The following is a 17,330-nucleotide window of genomic DNA, read 5'->3' on the forward strand; positions in this document are numbered from 1 at the left end:
CGAATGGGGTTTTCGCCCACGGCTTCGCACCTTGGGGGGCCTCGCAAAGCCAACCTTTTTATCACCTTGGGAAAACATATTAAAAAGGGCCTCGCAGATGTGGTTTTCGCCCACGGCTAGACTTGTTCACGCTACGCCACTGTAAGTTTGTACTAATATACTAAAGTAATAGGTACCTAAATCGAATGTTACAAGTTATTTAACTCATAACGCAGGAGGACAAAGGCAAAACTTGAGATAATTATAAAACAATATTTACCCGTGTATTAGAAATTAGCTTTAAAATTGGCGAAGTTGTTTCTAGTTTGATCATAGTTTGCTTGTCTTTTCTGTAGGTAACTATATCTATTATATCTAATATCACTTAAGAATTTACCTAACTTTGAAGGCAGTCCTTTTTTTTGTTCCATTCTAGACCACATCAATCTTACTACTGTTTTTATTTATCTTGATACCTATGTACTGTGTTTTATGTAAGAGTTAAAGTCAAACAAAACAATCCGTTGAAATAGGTATTACAGACAAAACATGACCTAATTAATATAATTACCAAGCCTAGCATTTAAAAATAGGTTCTAATAATGTATGAAAATATTTATATAAATAGCATACTATTTTATAAGTATTTCGTTATTGTATACCTACACTCACATCGTTATTTGTGATGCTCATATATGTACTTTACTTACTACAAATTGTTTTCCTTCGCTTTGCGGTTCCATATTGGATTTTGTTAACGCATTTTCTTTTGCAAAGGAAAAAGCGATACCGTATGCGACCACGGTACCTAATTTAAAGGGGAGTAAAACCAAAGGAATTCGTAACACATAGGGCTTTCTTACAATTAACTGGATATGGCTCACTTGCCCGCTCACTGAAACAATCTCAGTTAGTCTCTTTGAAGTTGTGTACGTAGATAATTTTATTAAGTAGGTATTATAAATTTACTCGAGTAACATATTCAATTAAATTTATAATACCTGCATCGCTTGTTTTAAGCGTATTCGTTCGTTCTACGTATTCATATGTGTGTAATTAACATTAACCGCTTATTTTTATTTACGAATAGGTACTTAAGTAACATAGAATATTCGTTTGTAAGTAAATAATAGGGTATTATACTGTATTTAAAATAAATTATTTTACACCATGCATGAAATAAAGCACCAGATAATTATTAGAAAAACACAGATGGGAGTTATTTTTAAACACAAGTTCTATTTAATAAATCGGATAGAAATATAAAAAGTAGGTGAGTTAACCGTGACGTCACGATGTAATGTTTCATTTAAATTCCATATTTAATTACACAAACGGGTCTACCGCGATATAATTTCATTGTTTTTACCTTTAATTCCGACGTTTCAGCTGAGTTGCACCAGCTGTGGTCACGGAAAGACTGACGTCCCAACAAATGTCAACGGAGATATTAATTGTGTAATTAAATATGTGTACAAAACGCGAGAGTTTAAAGTGTTATAAATTCCATATTAGCAAATCGTTTTGACAGTTCTAAAAAAGTAACTGATTTGACTAGTAGGAAAATACCCTATTGAAACGTTTAATAATTAATTATAATAATTTGATTACCGCCTATTTTATGTGTCTGGTCTCTGGTCACTTAATCGCAGAATACGAATTAGGTAAGGTTTTTGACGAAAGCTTGTTTTTTTTTTTTTCATCTCACTTTCATAATATTATCTCTACTATATTTTCTTAAACATACCTATTTGTGTTGTCAGCAATATAGCGTATACAAAAATAAGTTATCTATTCTGTTTACAAAAGTTACAATACTAGATCCTAATTAAGTATCAAGTTCATATTTTATAAGCAGGTATTCCAATAGGTAAAGGTCACTTTAACTAAGTATTTAAGTATAGTCTGGACCAAAAACAAAATTTTGGATTTTTGTCGTAAACAGTAGATAATTAATTGATTTTAAGAACAGTTTGCCTTTAGATTTAATTACTAGTTTAATTTTGCAAAGTAAAGAAAACTTCGAAATGTAAGCGTTATTTGCCTATCAATCAATCAATCAAACAATCAAAGCATTTATTTTCAGGCTACTAAGGCCCATAGATACATACCTTACAAACTAACATATATATACAATAATAAAAAACTTAAATACTAAATAAATCATTTTCGTGACGCAGTTTTCTGTTGCGGCGTCACTTGCTCTGGTGTAGGATTCGGCAGATTCCCACGGAACCGCCGAAATATCACACCCTTCGGCCAGAAGTCCGTGCTCGCGATGGCTTCCAGCAGCGGCCGCGGCACGCGCACCACAAACGCCTATGCGATATACCTACCTACCTTACGTACCGTGTCATCATGTTGACGTTCAATATTAACAGTTGACAGCAAATTTTGTAACATGTTAGTTTAGTTTTATATTTTGTGCGAAATGTAACATGGGTGACAGCAAAACCCGACAACCTAGTATTTTTTTAATACGTTTAATTAAGATTTATGTTTATGCCAGTAATAATTTAAAGACAAATGGAGTTGATTTATCTAAAGACAAATCTTCCTTGTATTTGTTTACACCGTAAAATATTTCTAATTCTACCTTTTAAATTAGTCGTGTTATTTAATCCCGTGCGTATTATAATATAACCGAATTGGAGGCACATTTCAGGTCACTCCGGTGCACCAGAATTCGTATCCACATGCACTTGTTCACCTCCTTCGCTCTAAACAACGTCCTGTGGATCGTGTGGTACAAGACTGTGGTCAACGAAGTCGACGTGGTCCGGAACAATGAGGTATGGAATTCAATGTATTTTTATAACAACTATTGAATTATTGATCTACACTTAAAGCCAACAAAACGGAACTCTCAATTCGGAATACTAAACAAGCATCAATGGGACACCCAAGCCATGCACCATGTCTATTTTTTATTAAAAGACCTATTTCCTAATGTTTTAGTATACGTATTACATTTTCTACGCAACATTTTGAGATACTGATTATTAAATTTATCAATAATTGGTAGGATCATAAGGTAAACGTACTAGTGCTCGACATGCTCATGCCCAATAGATGACATCCTGCTGTCACCTCTATTAACAATGACTTACGTTTCAAGATGACATGTACTGGGACCGCGTCGAGCACGTTTACCTTACATAGCACATTCAAAGGTAACCTCAACCTTAGCTGTCACCATACCTTTACTTTGTAATTACTTACATTCAGTTCGGGTAGGGCAAGACACAATTTTTTACCACACTTTAGGCATTTTGGTACAATTCTTTTTAATACTTGTTTACGCGCATACAGTTATTATGGTTATTATAGGTAACTTACCTATAATAACCATAATAAACCTTACCTAAGGTAAGTTCTCTGGCTTAAAGATGTTTTTATCGTAGGAATGGTGTCAAGTACTCCACATAGTCACAAATTACTTTATGGTGACGAGCTACTTATGGATGTTTTGCGAAGGCCTACATTTGCACATCGCTCTAGTTGTGGTACGTATAATATACCGGATTTTGTGGCAATAGGTAAGATGCGTCGTCTGAATGCTTAAAATGTCAGAAATTGGCACAAAGGACTCAAGCGCCAGTAGGATCTAGGCACTTAAGACCATTGTGAGTTCGCTGTGATAATGATTCAACGAAGTAAGTATGTGTATTTATTACATTTTTAGGGTTCCGTACCCAAAGGGTAAAACGGGACCCGATTACTAAGACTCCGCTGTCCGTCCGTCCGTCCGTCCATCCGTCTGTCACCAGGCTGTATCTCACGAACCGTGATAGCTAGACAGTTGAAATTTTCACAGAGGATGTATTTCTGTTGCCGCTATAACAACAAATACTAAAAAGTACGGAACCCTCGGTGTGCGAGTCCGACTCGCACTTGTCCGGTTTTTTAAGCTATCGCGAGGCCCACAGATCCACTAGTTCTTTAAACGTTGTGTGATATCTTTTATATTTATGTAGTAATCGCCTGTATTAACGATTACAGCCTGTAGGTATGTTTTGATTAAATTTAACAAGTCAACGACCTCTAAATAAACTCATTCCAATCAATACGCTACGTAAACATGCGCCACTCGATGCCAGTTATTGTTATTATCGAAGAACTATAAGTTCACAGTAATAAGAAATTGATTTATTACCTCCAAAAACGATTTAATTATAGTAGTTTATGTGACTGCTACATAATGCCTAATTAGGTACAGTTAAATACACTGCTTTATCTACACACATATTATAAACTTTCTATGATATATTCACTACAGCCGACATTGGGGCACTTTGTTCTCTGGCGGAACTCGCGGATATGAGGTGGCGTCTCCGAAATATCTTTATCGCACATTTTACACGAAACTTTTGTTATAGTTACATACTTTAAAAACAACAAAACAAATTATTTTTCACCTCAGCAGCTCGAACAAGGGTACTTTGCTTCTTAAAAACAGTGAGCAAAATGCGATTTTGTTCACTTAGTCACTTTTGCTCACTGAGTGAGACAAAATGACATTCAAGTGACCTTTATAGTCAAATGTCATTTCAACATGCGGGTCTAATACAAGTTCGATATACTTGGGTTCTATTATCTCTGTCCCTCTAGGTATGTTCTCACTGCTTAGGGTGACAAATTTTGTGTACTACACAAGATCAAAGTTATTTACATCTCGTGCGCTTTTGAATCCCTTACTACGCTCAAGATTCTAAATTAGATTCACTCGCTACGCTCGTGAATCTATTATAGAATCTTTCGCTTGCACGGGACTCAAAATAAGCACTCGAAGAAATATCAAACTTTGATCTCTTGTTGTACAAATAACTATTTACTTACAAACTAATTAAATATAAACTGTGCGTGAAATGACGGCAAATAAAAACTTTTTTCACGCACGTCACGCATCCGTAGTTTTTAGGGTTCCGTACCCAAAGGGTAAAATTATCATTTCATTTCGAATAAAACGTCATCTCGACTGATATTGGAATAGGGGTCAAATCAAATTACATTTTTTTTTTCAGAGTTCGAAATTTGAATGCATTACCAAATCGATTTTGATATATTAGATGGTCAAGCAATTCTTGTCAGTAGAAAAAGGCGCGATATTCAAATTTTCGATGAGACGATATCCCTTCGCGCCTACATTTTTCAAATTTGCCGCCTTTTTTAACCGCCTTCAAAAAAAAGGAGGTTCTCAGTTTGACCCGTATGTTTGTATGTATGTATGTATGTTTGTCCGCGATTATCTCGCGTTTGGCTGAACCGATTTTGATGCGGTTTTCAGCAAAGTGTTTGTTATATTCTGGAGAAGGTTTTAGTATACATAGAGCTGACCTGATGCTGAACCCTGGCTGTACATAGTGGAACTCTGGTTTGGTGCAACATAGGAACACGCTGTTTTGGTCATCCAAGACGTCTTGATGAGCACTTGGGAGAGCAGTACCCAAGATAGAGCTGATGCTGAACCCTGGCTGTACCTAGTGGAACTCAGGTTTGGCGCAACATAGGCCCACGCTATTTTGGTCATCCGTCACATCTTGAAGAGCGCTTGGGAGAGCAGTACCCAAGATAGAGCTGATGCAGAACCCTGGCTGTACCTAGTGGAACTCAGGTTTGGTGCAACATAGGAAAACGCTGTTTTGGTCATCCAAGATGTCTTGATAGCACTTGGGAGAGCAGCACCAAAGATAGAGCTTATGCTGAACCCTGGCTGTACCTAGTGGAACTCAGGTTTGGTGCAACATAGGAACACGCTGTTTTGGTCATCCAAGATGTCTTGATGAGCACTTGGGAGAGCAGTACCCAAGATAGAGCTGATGCTGAACCCTGGCTGTACCTAGTGGAACTCAGGTTTGGTGCAACATAGGCACACGCTGTTTTGGTCATCCAACACGTCTTGATGAGCACTTGGGAGAGCAGTACCAAAGATAGAGCTGATGCTGAACTCTGGCTGTACCTAGTGGAACTCGGGTTTGGTGCAACATAGACACACGCTGTTTTGGTCATCCAAGACGTCTTGATGAGCACTTGGGATAGAGCTGATGCTGAACCCTGGCTGTACCTAGTGGAACTCAGGTTTGGTGCAACATAGGCCCACGCTATTTTGGTCATCCGTCACATATTGAAAAGCGCTTGGCAGAGCAGTACCCAAGATAGAGCTGATGCTGAACCCTGGCTGTACCTAGTGGAACTCAGGTTTGGTGCAAGATAGGCACCTACTGTTTTGGTTAACCGACTCGTCGTCGTGTGCCTATGTTGCAGGGTTCCTTAGAGGTGGATCACTTCCCTTTTTCTTATCGCCTTAAAAAACAAAGGAGGTTCGCAGTTTGACCCGTATGTTTGTATGTATGTCTGTATGTTTGTTCGCGATTATCTCGCGTTTGGCTAAACTGATTGTGAAGCGGTTTACAGAAAAGTATTTGTTAAATTCTGGAGAAAGTAAATTTGATTTGCAGACACCGATTTAGATGGAATTTCGTGTTTAGATTAGATACTCGTAGATGAAATGGTGGGAGTGGGAGTGCGAGACAACAGTGCGAGTGCGGGTGGGAGTGGCAGTGGGCGTGGGAGTGGGAGTGCGAGTAGGAATGGGAGTGGGAGTAAGGTCTATCATTTACATGCCTATACTCGTATCTTGTCGAGTCTTTTAAGTTTAAGTTTAAGTTAACTTTTTCCTTATAAGTCTTAATCTATTTGGGCAGATATATAATATACCTACGCCCCGGATCCGCATGGGTAGTTCAACTAATTTACAAATTAAACACGTAAACCCTTCTCAAGAATCACTCTATTGAAAAGTGAAAGCCGCGTAAAAATCCTTACAGTCGTTTTTGAGTTTATCGCGAACATACAGACAGACGAGATGGGGGACTTTGTTTTATTTTATAATATGTATTGAGATGTATTGATTTTAACCCTAGGCAAACTAAGTTACAGGCAAACATATTATCTATACCTAACTATTTACATATCGTTTAACACCGAATTTCGTCGCGATTATCCGATAGGATAACCATCGCCAACACTATTACTAGCCCAAAAATAAATGGAGAGCCCATCTATGTAGTTATAAACAAACTAATATTTGAGCTCAAAACCTAAACTTAATAAAGTACCTGTCACTAAAAAGTAATAAATGAAAAAAATTAAAAAGTAAAAAATAAAATAAAATAAAAAACAAATAAAAAACAAAACCAAAATAACTTAATTTTAATCTTTTTTTTTTTAAGGGAACCACCTAAAACCAACCCACTGAAAAGCATTAAATAATTTTTATATACCCCACCCCTATCCTTATCCATTCCTTATCCCGTCCTAAAGCAAAATTCTGCCAAAAAGTAATTAAAACCAAATAATAAGCAAATTAATAACCATCCGGGTAATTACTTAGTTTTTGAAGGCTGTGCCAAACCAACAAAAACATTATTTGCCGCCAAACAGAAAAAATAGGAGTAGTAGTGCAAGAACTAAATTAATGAGTATACTATGTCTTTTTTATGCAAGTACCTACTTAAGTGGAGCGTACTTCGTTTCTAAAATTTTGGTTCTCTAACATTTTGGTTTAGCACCGCCTTCAAAAACTAAGTAATTACCCGGATGGTTATTAATTTGCTTATTATTAGGTATTAATTACTTTTTGGCAGAATTTTTGCTTTAGGACGGGATAAGGAATGGATAAGCATAGGGGTGGGGTATATATACATTATTTAATGCTTTTCAATGGGTTGGTTTTAGAAGGTGGTTCCCTTTTAAAAAAAAAGATTAAAATTAAGTTATTTTGGTTTTGTTTTTGTTTTTTATTTGTTTTTTTTTATTTTTTTTATTTTTTACTTTTTTATTTTTTTCTACTGACAAGATCTGCTTGACCAACTTTAGTAATGAAGCTATTACAAGATTACAACATTTTCACAGGTAAGATATTTGCTGTAACAAAACAGTTTATCGTAATGTGGGCCATTATTTACGGATTTTGAAGGCATCATAGAGGGTTTATGATATGTGTGTAGATAAATATTCTTAAAATGAATATACATACTTATAGTTGGTCAAACCAATTTGTCAGTCAGTAAGAACCAGGAAAACTATACTCATTATTTTCTTTTGGGTGCTAGTATTAGTGTAAGACAAAGATAATATGATTCTCTCTTTCTATGATTGAAATGAGACAGTCCTTTGGCAAACTATATTAGCATTTTTATATCCTAATCTTTTCAATCAATTTCAATTAACCCCAATTTATTGTAAAGCTGCATTCAAATTTCTCTAGCAAAACTTTTGTATGGCCGATAAGAAGGTATTAATAACAGTAATATAGTGCCATTATTTGCTCGCAATATCTTCCAAAATAATGAATTAAATATGTCTTAAGTCAGTCAGGGTATTACAATTTACAACCCACGGTGAAGCTTAAATATAATTAGGTGCAGTGGGTTTAGCCATCAGCACTAAAGGGTGTACGTAGTACGTGGTCGTCAGAAGGTTAAAAAGAAAACAGTTTGTCCTTAAGTTTGTTATTGGAAATGGCCAACAGGTATTCATAAAGGACGAGGTGGCGATGCGCGGGTTCGTGGCGCTCGGCTGGGGTCTGTCGCTCGTGGTCGTGGCAGCGTACGCGACGGCACGGTACCTCACACCCGGCGCAACAGATCGGTAAGTCAACACGGTGTATAATTTAAAGTTAAACAGATGGCTTTGCATAATCAAAATACTAGGTATTACAATGCAAGTTTTTATTTACTTCCATAGAAACTTAAATTAATTTTAGTCACAACATCAGTCATCAGGCCCCTATTTCACCAACGTGACAGGTGCGACAATTCGACAAGTCTCATAGTTGTTGACGTCACAGGCATCCATGGGCTACGGTTATCGCTTACCATCGGGCGGGCCGTATTCCTGTTTGTCAACATCATTGTATTATTTAAAAAAAAATTTTATTATATTCGCAAAAAACAGGTATTTCTCTTGCGATGTTTATGATGACAATGATGACAATTGTCACAAGATTTCAAAGAACTTTCAGTAACTTGACAGCAAATGAGTTCTGTGTCGGAATTTCGTGACAATTGTCGTATTTCTTGTGACAATTGTCATTAGCTTCGCAAAATAAATACTTATTAACTGGCGATATAGTGGAGTTTTTTTTTTAATTAACATGTTGGTGGCAAACAACCACACCGCCCGTCTGATGGTAAGCGGTTACCGTAGCCTATGGAGGCCTGTGACGTCAGTAACAGTGATGTCGACAATTGTCGGACCTGTCACGTTGGTGAAATAGGGCCCAGGTCATCACCATTTCTAGACGTTTAATAAAGGGTTAATAAGAATTAACCTTTCACACCGTTCACTGACGATTCGTAAGCCTTACCTACTTATTGCAAAAACATAAGGTTAAGAGGCGGCGTTAAGACAGGAAATTAGAAGGAAACAAAAGATACCTATGGAAATTATACTTCTGGAGAAAATTTTGCTCCACAGATCCCTCGGCTATATCACTAGCTATTTTATATTAAAATTATACTGCTACGGTATGCAGGGTTATGAATTAAGTATGATATACCTACAACTGAAAGTATGATGAAAATTAAACACGATCGTGATTTTGTTTTCTATCTAGCCAACTTTAACCTTTTCAAGTGTTTGTTGAAGTCTGCCCTTGCAGTCTAATTTCTATATGAATTTATCATGACATTTGCCCTTGATTAAAACGAGTAAAAAATCAATATATAAACTACAATTTGGCATTAAGAGTAGGTATTTCTGTTAAATAAGTCATATAATTGTGTGCAGTCAAATTTTTTTCGTATTTCAAGTCAAATTTAATGTAGTATACCCTATAATGGATGTGGAAACGGTAATGGGACAAAAAACCACAAATCCTCTAAAATAAGTATCTAAAAGTAGTTTATAAACACTGGCTATATTTTATCATAAATAGGAGTCCTAGAGCTGCTTCAGTTTGAATTTTTAATAAATTCGGTTACTTTTTAAGAAATTGGCGTCAACCCAAAAGTTGTCGTGTCACTGAAAAAAAATACCACTAAGAATTCTTAACAACTTCGCTAAAAGAGGTGAGTTAATTTATTAAATTTTAATTAATGAATACTTGATGAAAACTAGAATGTGTTTTGTTACTTGCATTTACCATGAGATAAGGTACCTATACAACACACTATGTTGTGACTCCACAGATGTAAAAAAATAGTGGTAGGTATTTGGCCCAATCCCATTATAGGAGCTGTAAAAGTGCATACCTCCTATGATGAGACAATTTACATAATGATGCTTGCCATGCCATAATTTCATGTTTAAACAATACAGAAGTAAAATGTAGTTACGAAATATGTCAACCAGGAGATATGCTCGGACTTCGGATAAATTAATATCGTTTTTCCAAACTTTTATTTAACTTGCCCTGTTAGTTAGTGTGGGTCAAATCTTGGTAGCTGAATTTGACCCACTTTCCAATTTCCGATTGAGTTGAAATTTTGTATACGTAATTAAGTATGCAAATCGGATGATAATGCAATATTATGATAACATGGACCTGATCTGATGATGGAGACAGGAGGTGGCAATGGGAACTCTTCGATAAACGCTAACTAATTGTGTTTGGGTATATTAGAATTGTCTCGATGGGTCTAATACAATAATAATTGTCTGTGGAAAGAAAAATACATTCAGCGATAAAAGCTTATAACAATAATTGATTTTTTTGCCATAACTTATTCCCTATATCAATATTTTATACTGATAGAGCAATGTCCATTATAGGGGGCCCATTACTGGATCCACGTCCATTACCGGGGTTCCATTACTGGAGCTTTGGTGTCCATGACTGGTGAAAAAAAAACATAGTATTCATTTGTTAAGTATGTGGAAACTCATTGCAGTATCTTTGATACAACACGCCTGAAACATGAAAGACGGATAGGACATTCATCTTGTAACATGCTAAGCGGTAGACCATTTACATGTATCAGGGAAATATCACAAATACTCCAAATTTCCTCTTAAATGTCCCTTGACTGGTGCTGTCACCTTAGATGTTACAATTTACAAAAACATGCGTTTTTTAGACAACCATATTATCGACATCATTACGAGCTGACGCTGCGCTGGTCCCTTTGTTTTTAAGGAGTGTGTACCTATATTCAACAATTACCAGCGTAAGAGGTATTGATTAAGCTACAAAGCGATATTTGTTTTCGTCATAATCGAGATCTTGTACTTATAAGAACCTGTTAATAAATTAAACAAGTAACACGAAGAAACGTGTCTAGTATTTATCGGATAGGCTTAATAGCGACAGGTCACGGAAATAAGATCCTCTAGGGAGACTAGAGAATATCCATATACCTTACCTACTTAAAACATTTGGTTGGGCCCGTTTATTCCAAGCATTTTCCTAGTTTTAATATATGTTTTCCTTGGTAATTAGATTGGCGTGGCGTATGCGTGGCGTAGGTAGGTACTTAGCTGCGGCAGTCGAAAAAATCAGGCTAAAATCTTTTTTTTTTAAACAATTAATAGGTAAGTACAATAAGACATTTTAATAGCAATATAAATCTTAAAATATTTCCCACTTTCCCACTTAAACATAATAAAATACCATAAGACTTAGATACTCGTATTATAATTATATCCCCTGAGTTGGAAGGTCAGAGTAAAAATTAATCCCTGCAGGCTCATTTAGAATGTATCATGTATGTACCGGAATAGCTACCATGGATACCACGAAAAGGATACCATGGATCTTTAAAAAGGCACAAATATTGTCTTGGTTACCGCGATAGTTCGTGGTCAACGCTGTAAAGGGCTCGAAACGTCGGGATGTAGTATAACTGCAATTAAATATACGCGATATAATCCGTTTAATAGTTATTTGTTTTAAAAGGGGGCAAAGTTGTTGTTTAACCGCTCGTGCTAATATTGATACCCGAGCAAGCGAAAGATTCCAAAATTGAACCACGAGCGTAGCGAGTGGTTCGATAAATGGAATCTTGAGCGTTGCGAGGGTTTCAAAGCACGAGGGTTAAACAAAATTTGCCCCCGAGTGAAACACAAAATTTTTCACCACACCAACCTGAAGCAAATATAAATGTAAAATATCGAACAAAATCAAACCAAATCAAATCCAAATGAATGTTATTAAATATTTATGATCCAAAATCATCATTTAAAAGTCAATTCTACCAGCAAACATAAGAAAACAACTCAAAATTTGCATTTGATTACTTTGCCTCACATGTGAATAAAATGAAACTTTGCTATCAGTTTTTGAAGTGCAAAGTAAGCCTTTCCGAGTTGGTGTGGTGAAAATAGTTTTATTTTAAATGCACAAATGTTTATATTTAAATTTTGTTGTTGTTCGCCCGAATGGATATTAATGGATACCTACTGGTTCTTTTAATTGCGCGCTGTCGCCTCGAGAAATGGGTGACGAAGAGAAATGGACGACGATGAGGACTATGGACGCTTTTACAAGCTTTTTATATTAACCGTAATTAACGAGCTCTTTTGTGCATGTTCCGCGTGCATACCGTCCCGGGTTGAAATGGTATACAAGGTGTTTTTACAGCCCTTTACCTACCATATTCCACGAGGTGCATGAGTACCAACTTAGAAATCGTGAAAAAAATTGTCTATTTTATACATTTTGGCGTTCATACATTTTGGTTGGTCCCTGAGAAGTTGCTCATTATGACCTATAGATATATTCACCTCGCTTTGTAGCTAAGGGTAGCAAAAACACCCCGTATGTATATCGGGTGAAACAGAACGAAGGACTTTTATGCAAACGAGGAATTTTTAAGGCTACGTACTTTATTTTTCACTTATTAATCACCTTTATATTTCTAACCGTTTGTGAGATACAGTTTGTTAAACATTAGTGCAAAAATCTGCATGTTTCAACCCTAGCAAGTAGATCCGAGCATCGAATGTAAAGTCAAGTTAATGACATGTGTCAATTAGAAATGTAAATAACTTTGTAATGGTAGGGTTGTCACTGATATAAAAATATTTCATTTCAATGATTTTGTTTTACTTTTTAATTCAGCTTTACGAATATAGTAACTCGATTGTAGATCACTTAGATAACACTATCCTTTTACCTCAGTCTCTAGAAATGTTCCACCCTGTATATAAACGCTATATGTACCATTAAAGCTTTTAATGTGCCTACCTACTTACCTATTGTATTTAGACAACATTATATCATGCTTGTCTTTGACTAGTATTTCAACATGTAAGAACATATCGAACACCATAACAAGCGGCCTGAAAAAGTAAAATGTCATCATTAGTGATGAGCACACATGAAGGAAGGTAGTGAAACCACTAAAAAATGGAATTAATTAAACTAATCTTTTAAGTGCTACCTGAATGCCACGAGTTACCGATGTGTAGATGACGCTTGACCCCGCTCCAGGGCTATAACCGCGAAAATCGAAGTTCGCAAATTACGGGCATTTTTCTCTGTCACTCTTATTACGCCTTCATTGGAGTAAAAGAGAAAGATCCCCGCAATTTGCGAATTTCTGTTTTCGCGGTAGCCCCTCAGACACCCAACCGCAGCACACATCATCCCACTCCTCAGCCTTTGGTTTGGGTTTTGAGTGAGAACCATTTCATACTATACCTATCAATGCTATAGCGAATGTTTGAACTGTTCTTTCATCCAGCAATTTTAGTCATTTTTAATAAAGGGCATAATACATTATAGAGTCTAACCGACTTCAATAGATCAAAGTGAGATAGAGTTACACCAAGAAAAGTCTGCAGCGATTTTGATAGCCCACGCAGTGCAAGTTTTATAAAGGTACGTCATATTTTCATAGAAGATTGACTTTTAAAACAACACTTGCACTGCGTGGGCTATCTAAATCGCAGCATGACTTTTCTTGGTCTAACTCTAGTGTCATTAAAAACGTCATATTTTCATAGAAATGTAACATTAGTTAGTGATGACATTACCACACTTTGTCATTGAAAATGGAATGCAGGGTCAACTTTTCTGAATCTATTTGATCTATTTCGTCAGGTGACAAGCAAACCTCACTAATTACTACCACAAGTTAATAGCTACCTAAATAAGGTTGATTTTTGTTTAAATATTTTTTAGTAATTAGTGAGTTTTGCTTGTCACTTGACGATTTGCTCTTGCGAATGAATGAAATTTGTTTTTAATATTCTCTCTTCGCTATCCGGTTTAATTCATGATTTTCAATAATGGAGATTAAACAGCTACTTATGTTGAAATTTTGTATTTTGATTAACCGTAACGCGATTACTATTAAGTGATACTGAGAACCACAGAAAATTTATCACAACTGTAATTAAAAACTAATGCATATAAGTAACTCAGCCCAATGAGTAGGCTGCATTTTAAAATAGAAAAATATTTTGGAAATGTATGTACAAGTAAGTAAAATTTTAATGAAGTATGTCGTATATAAATTAGGGCTTGGTTTGGACATGCTGTACTCCGTACACATAGTGACTTTATATCTCTGATAGTATTCAATATATATACAGTAAAAATAAAGAATATAACCTCAAATAGGTATTAAGTTCTTACCTTTTTACAATAACCCTTTTTTAGCCATTAATGCATTTCTCTATCGAAACTATGCTTGAAGTTCACGTGCAGTAATATAATAAATGATTACATTTTATATTATGCAAGGATTGAATGAATATACTGCAACCACACACATGACACAAACCGTAAACAAATTACAGTCGCCGGTAGCGACATCTACCGAAGCTTCCAGTGTGACTACCAATTACATTTTAAGTAACTTTTTGAATATTAATAATATCCTACGAAAAAATCTCAGACAAATTAATCCTTTTTTTTAATTAACTATTTCTGTTCTGAAATTGTGTTTTGTTGCTTACAGTAAATGCACAGATGAAAGTAAGTACCTAATATAAAAGACAAAAATAAAACCATACGATGTTCGAGCTATTTAAATTGTCGCGTAAACACTAAAAACAATATGATATATAATTCACCCACGTAGAGTAATTTGGATGTGCATTTAATGTTACTTAAACTTTATATTGACTCCAATATAAGCACGGAAGTCACGGAACGCACGTGTTCTGTGGGCATCTCACGGCTACAGGTTCTAGAGAATTACGGGATTTAGTTCTCCAACTAGTCCGTGGCGCTCACGACAAAAAAGTGTGATATACGGCAAATGATGATGGAATTTCCTTTTGCAGAGTTGCTCCTATTGACTCGCAGATTGATTTAGGAAGGGGAGCCAACCGGATTTTTGATGCAAAATTTTGACTTAAGGGGGGAGCCCCCCGAAATTTGTAAAAAATAAAGTTTTGCTATGTGGTCAAGTTTGGTATCATTTTCGTGTAATTCAAGGATGCTAAATTCTTTTCTGATATTTAATTTATACGGTTTCATATAAATAATTTGAAAAAGAAATGAAAAAAAAAAATTCCGAATAAAAGCCGATATTTTTATTATTTTAATATGCACACCAGAAATAAAAATTTCATGAAAAAGCCCTCGTTATAAAAAGTATACACATGGCATATTTATGTCTAAAAGCATGGAGCATACTTTCGACCACCAGCTCACTGAATATTAGTATACAAAGATATCGGTTACAGCTATGAGAATTACGGCGGTTGATGATGATGAGATACCCTTTAGCATAGTGAGTCCTTAGAACCCTTAGATAATTTTAGGAACGGGAGCCACCTTGATTTTTGGTGCGGTGTGCTTGAAAGGGTGGGGATGATTTGTCCCATACAATCATAAATTTATGAAAGCATCTGTTTAGGTTTCTGCATTAAGTTTGGTGTCATTATCGAGTAAATTAAAAGAAAAAAAAGAGAAACGGACTAATAGTTACATTATTTCGTATTTAAAAGATTTTACTGCCTAATGTATTTGTAAACACTCTTTAACATTGCTTATGCTCGGTGCACAACGTAATCCGATTTAAGGGACGTAGCTATACGGAGGAAAATAATTTAAATATTAGTCAATATTTACATTATTAATTTGTATTTTGAATATTTAATTACCTAAATGATTTCTGTCTTTTGATGTACTCGAAAATGTCATCAAACTTATTGCAGAAACTTAAACAGGTGCTTGCGTAAATTTATGATTGTATGAGACAAATCACTCCACCTTTCATCCCGACTGTATCAAAAATCAAGGTGGATACCCTTCCTAAAATGATCTAAGGGTTCTAAGGACTCACTATGTATAATAAAAAGGGATATCATCATCAAACGCCATAAATTGCTTAGCTGTAGCTCACATCGTTGTATCTTGTTCAACGAGTAGTCGAAAGTAGGTCTACAATTAATTTTTTTTGGTCACATTAATGTAAAATAAATATGCCATATGTATACTTTTTATAACGAAAAATAGTAGGGCTTATTCATGAAATTTTTATTTTTTGTGTGCATATTAAAATAAGAAAATTATCGGCTTTTATTCGGAAAACAATAAAATAGAAAATTGTTATTTTTCTTTTTTTTTTTCAAATTATTTATATGAAACCGTATAAATCAAATACCAGAAACGAATTTAGCATCCTTAAATTACACGAAAATGATACCAAACATGACCACATAGCAAAACTTTATTTTTTACAAATTTCGGGGGGCAAGTTAAAATTTTGCATCAAAAATTCGATCGGCTCCCCTTTGTAAATCAATCTGTGAGTCAAAAGGAGCAACTCTGCAAAAGGAAATTCCATCATCATCATTTGCCGTATAATTAAGTGAATACCAGGGACTAAACCAATCTGTTGCGATTGTGAGTGATCGATTAAATCCGTACCTACGCGTAGAAGGCTTGATTGATTGCAAATTAAAAATGTAATTTAATAATGACGAATGCTTTTTAACGCTCCAGGGCAGGACGTCAATTCATATTTTCATTTAGCGTATTCATTTAAAAGATAATTAATTAATTATAAAAGCGGTTGAAAGTGCAATTCGGACGAATGTCGGTGCGTTTAAATATTTTCGATATTAAATTAAATATTATTGACGACATTGAAATAAAATTCATTGAGTTCAGTTTCAGTCAGTTTTCGTTATAGCCTCTGTTGATATAAAATTGCCATTTTAATCACTTACTCGTAGTATAAAATAACAAATACTTACATATGAGTTATTTATTCAAGCCGACTAGGCGACGACTCTTCTGTCGTTCATGCTAGTATCCGTCAAACAAACTTACCAGCGGAGTTGTAAAACTTGCCGCGGCCGCTTAAGTGTGAAAGAGAAGTTTACAACAACCCCAGTCGTTAATTTGGTTGTCGTACATACCCCATACGGGCCATACGTTTGGGTAC

The 17,330-nt window shown here is 35.4% G+C and overlaps 2 protein-coding genes across 2 annotated transcripts in view; one reads left to right on the forward strand and one right to left on the reverse strand.

The window, feature by feature from the left end:
- Positions 1-17,330, reverse strand: part of LOC134803930 (SCY1-like protein 2) — a 383,486-nt gene that overhangs the window by 285,438 nt on the left and 80,718 nt on the right. The window lies entirely within an intron of this gene.
- Positions 1-17,330, forward strand: part of LOC134803969 (calcitonin gene-related peptide type 1 receptor-like) — a 44,048-nt gene that overhangs the window by 4,801 nt on the left and 21,917 nt on the right. Inside the window, exons 4-6 of the mRNA XM_063776814.1 lie at positions 2,645-2,771; positions 3,384-3,485; positions 8,513-8,631. Of these exons, the coding sequence (XP_063632884.1) occupies positions 2,645-2,771; positions 3,384-3,485; positions 8,513-8,631 (348 nt within the window). The remainder of the gene's footprint in view (positions 1-2,644; positions 2,772-3,383; positions 3,486-8,512; positions 8,632-17,330) is intronic.

The sequence above is a fragment of the Cydia splendana genome, chromosome Z, assembly GCF_910591565.1.
Source record: "Cydia splendana chromosome Z, ilCydSple1.2, whole genome shotgun sequence".
NCBI lineage: Eukaryota > Metazoa > Arthropoda > Insecta > Lepidoptera > Tortricidae > Cydia > Cydia splendana.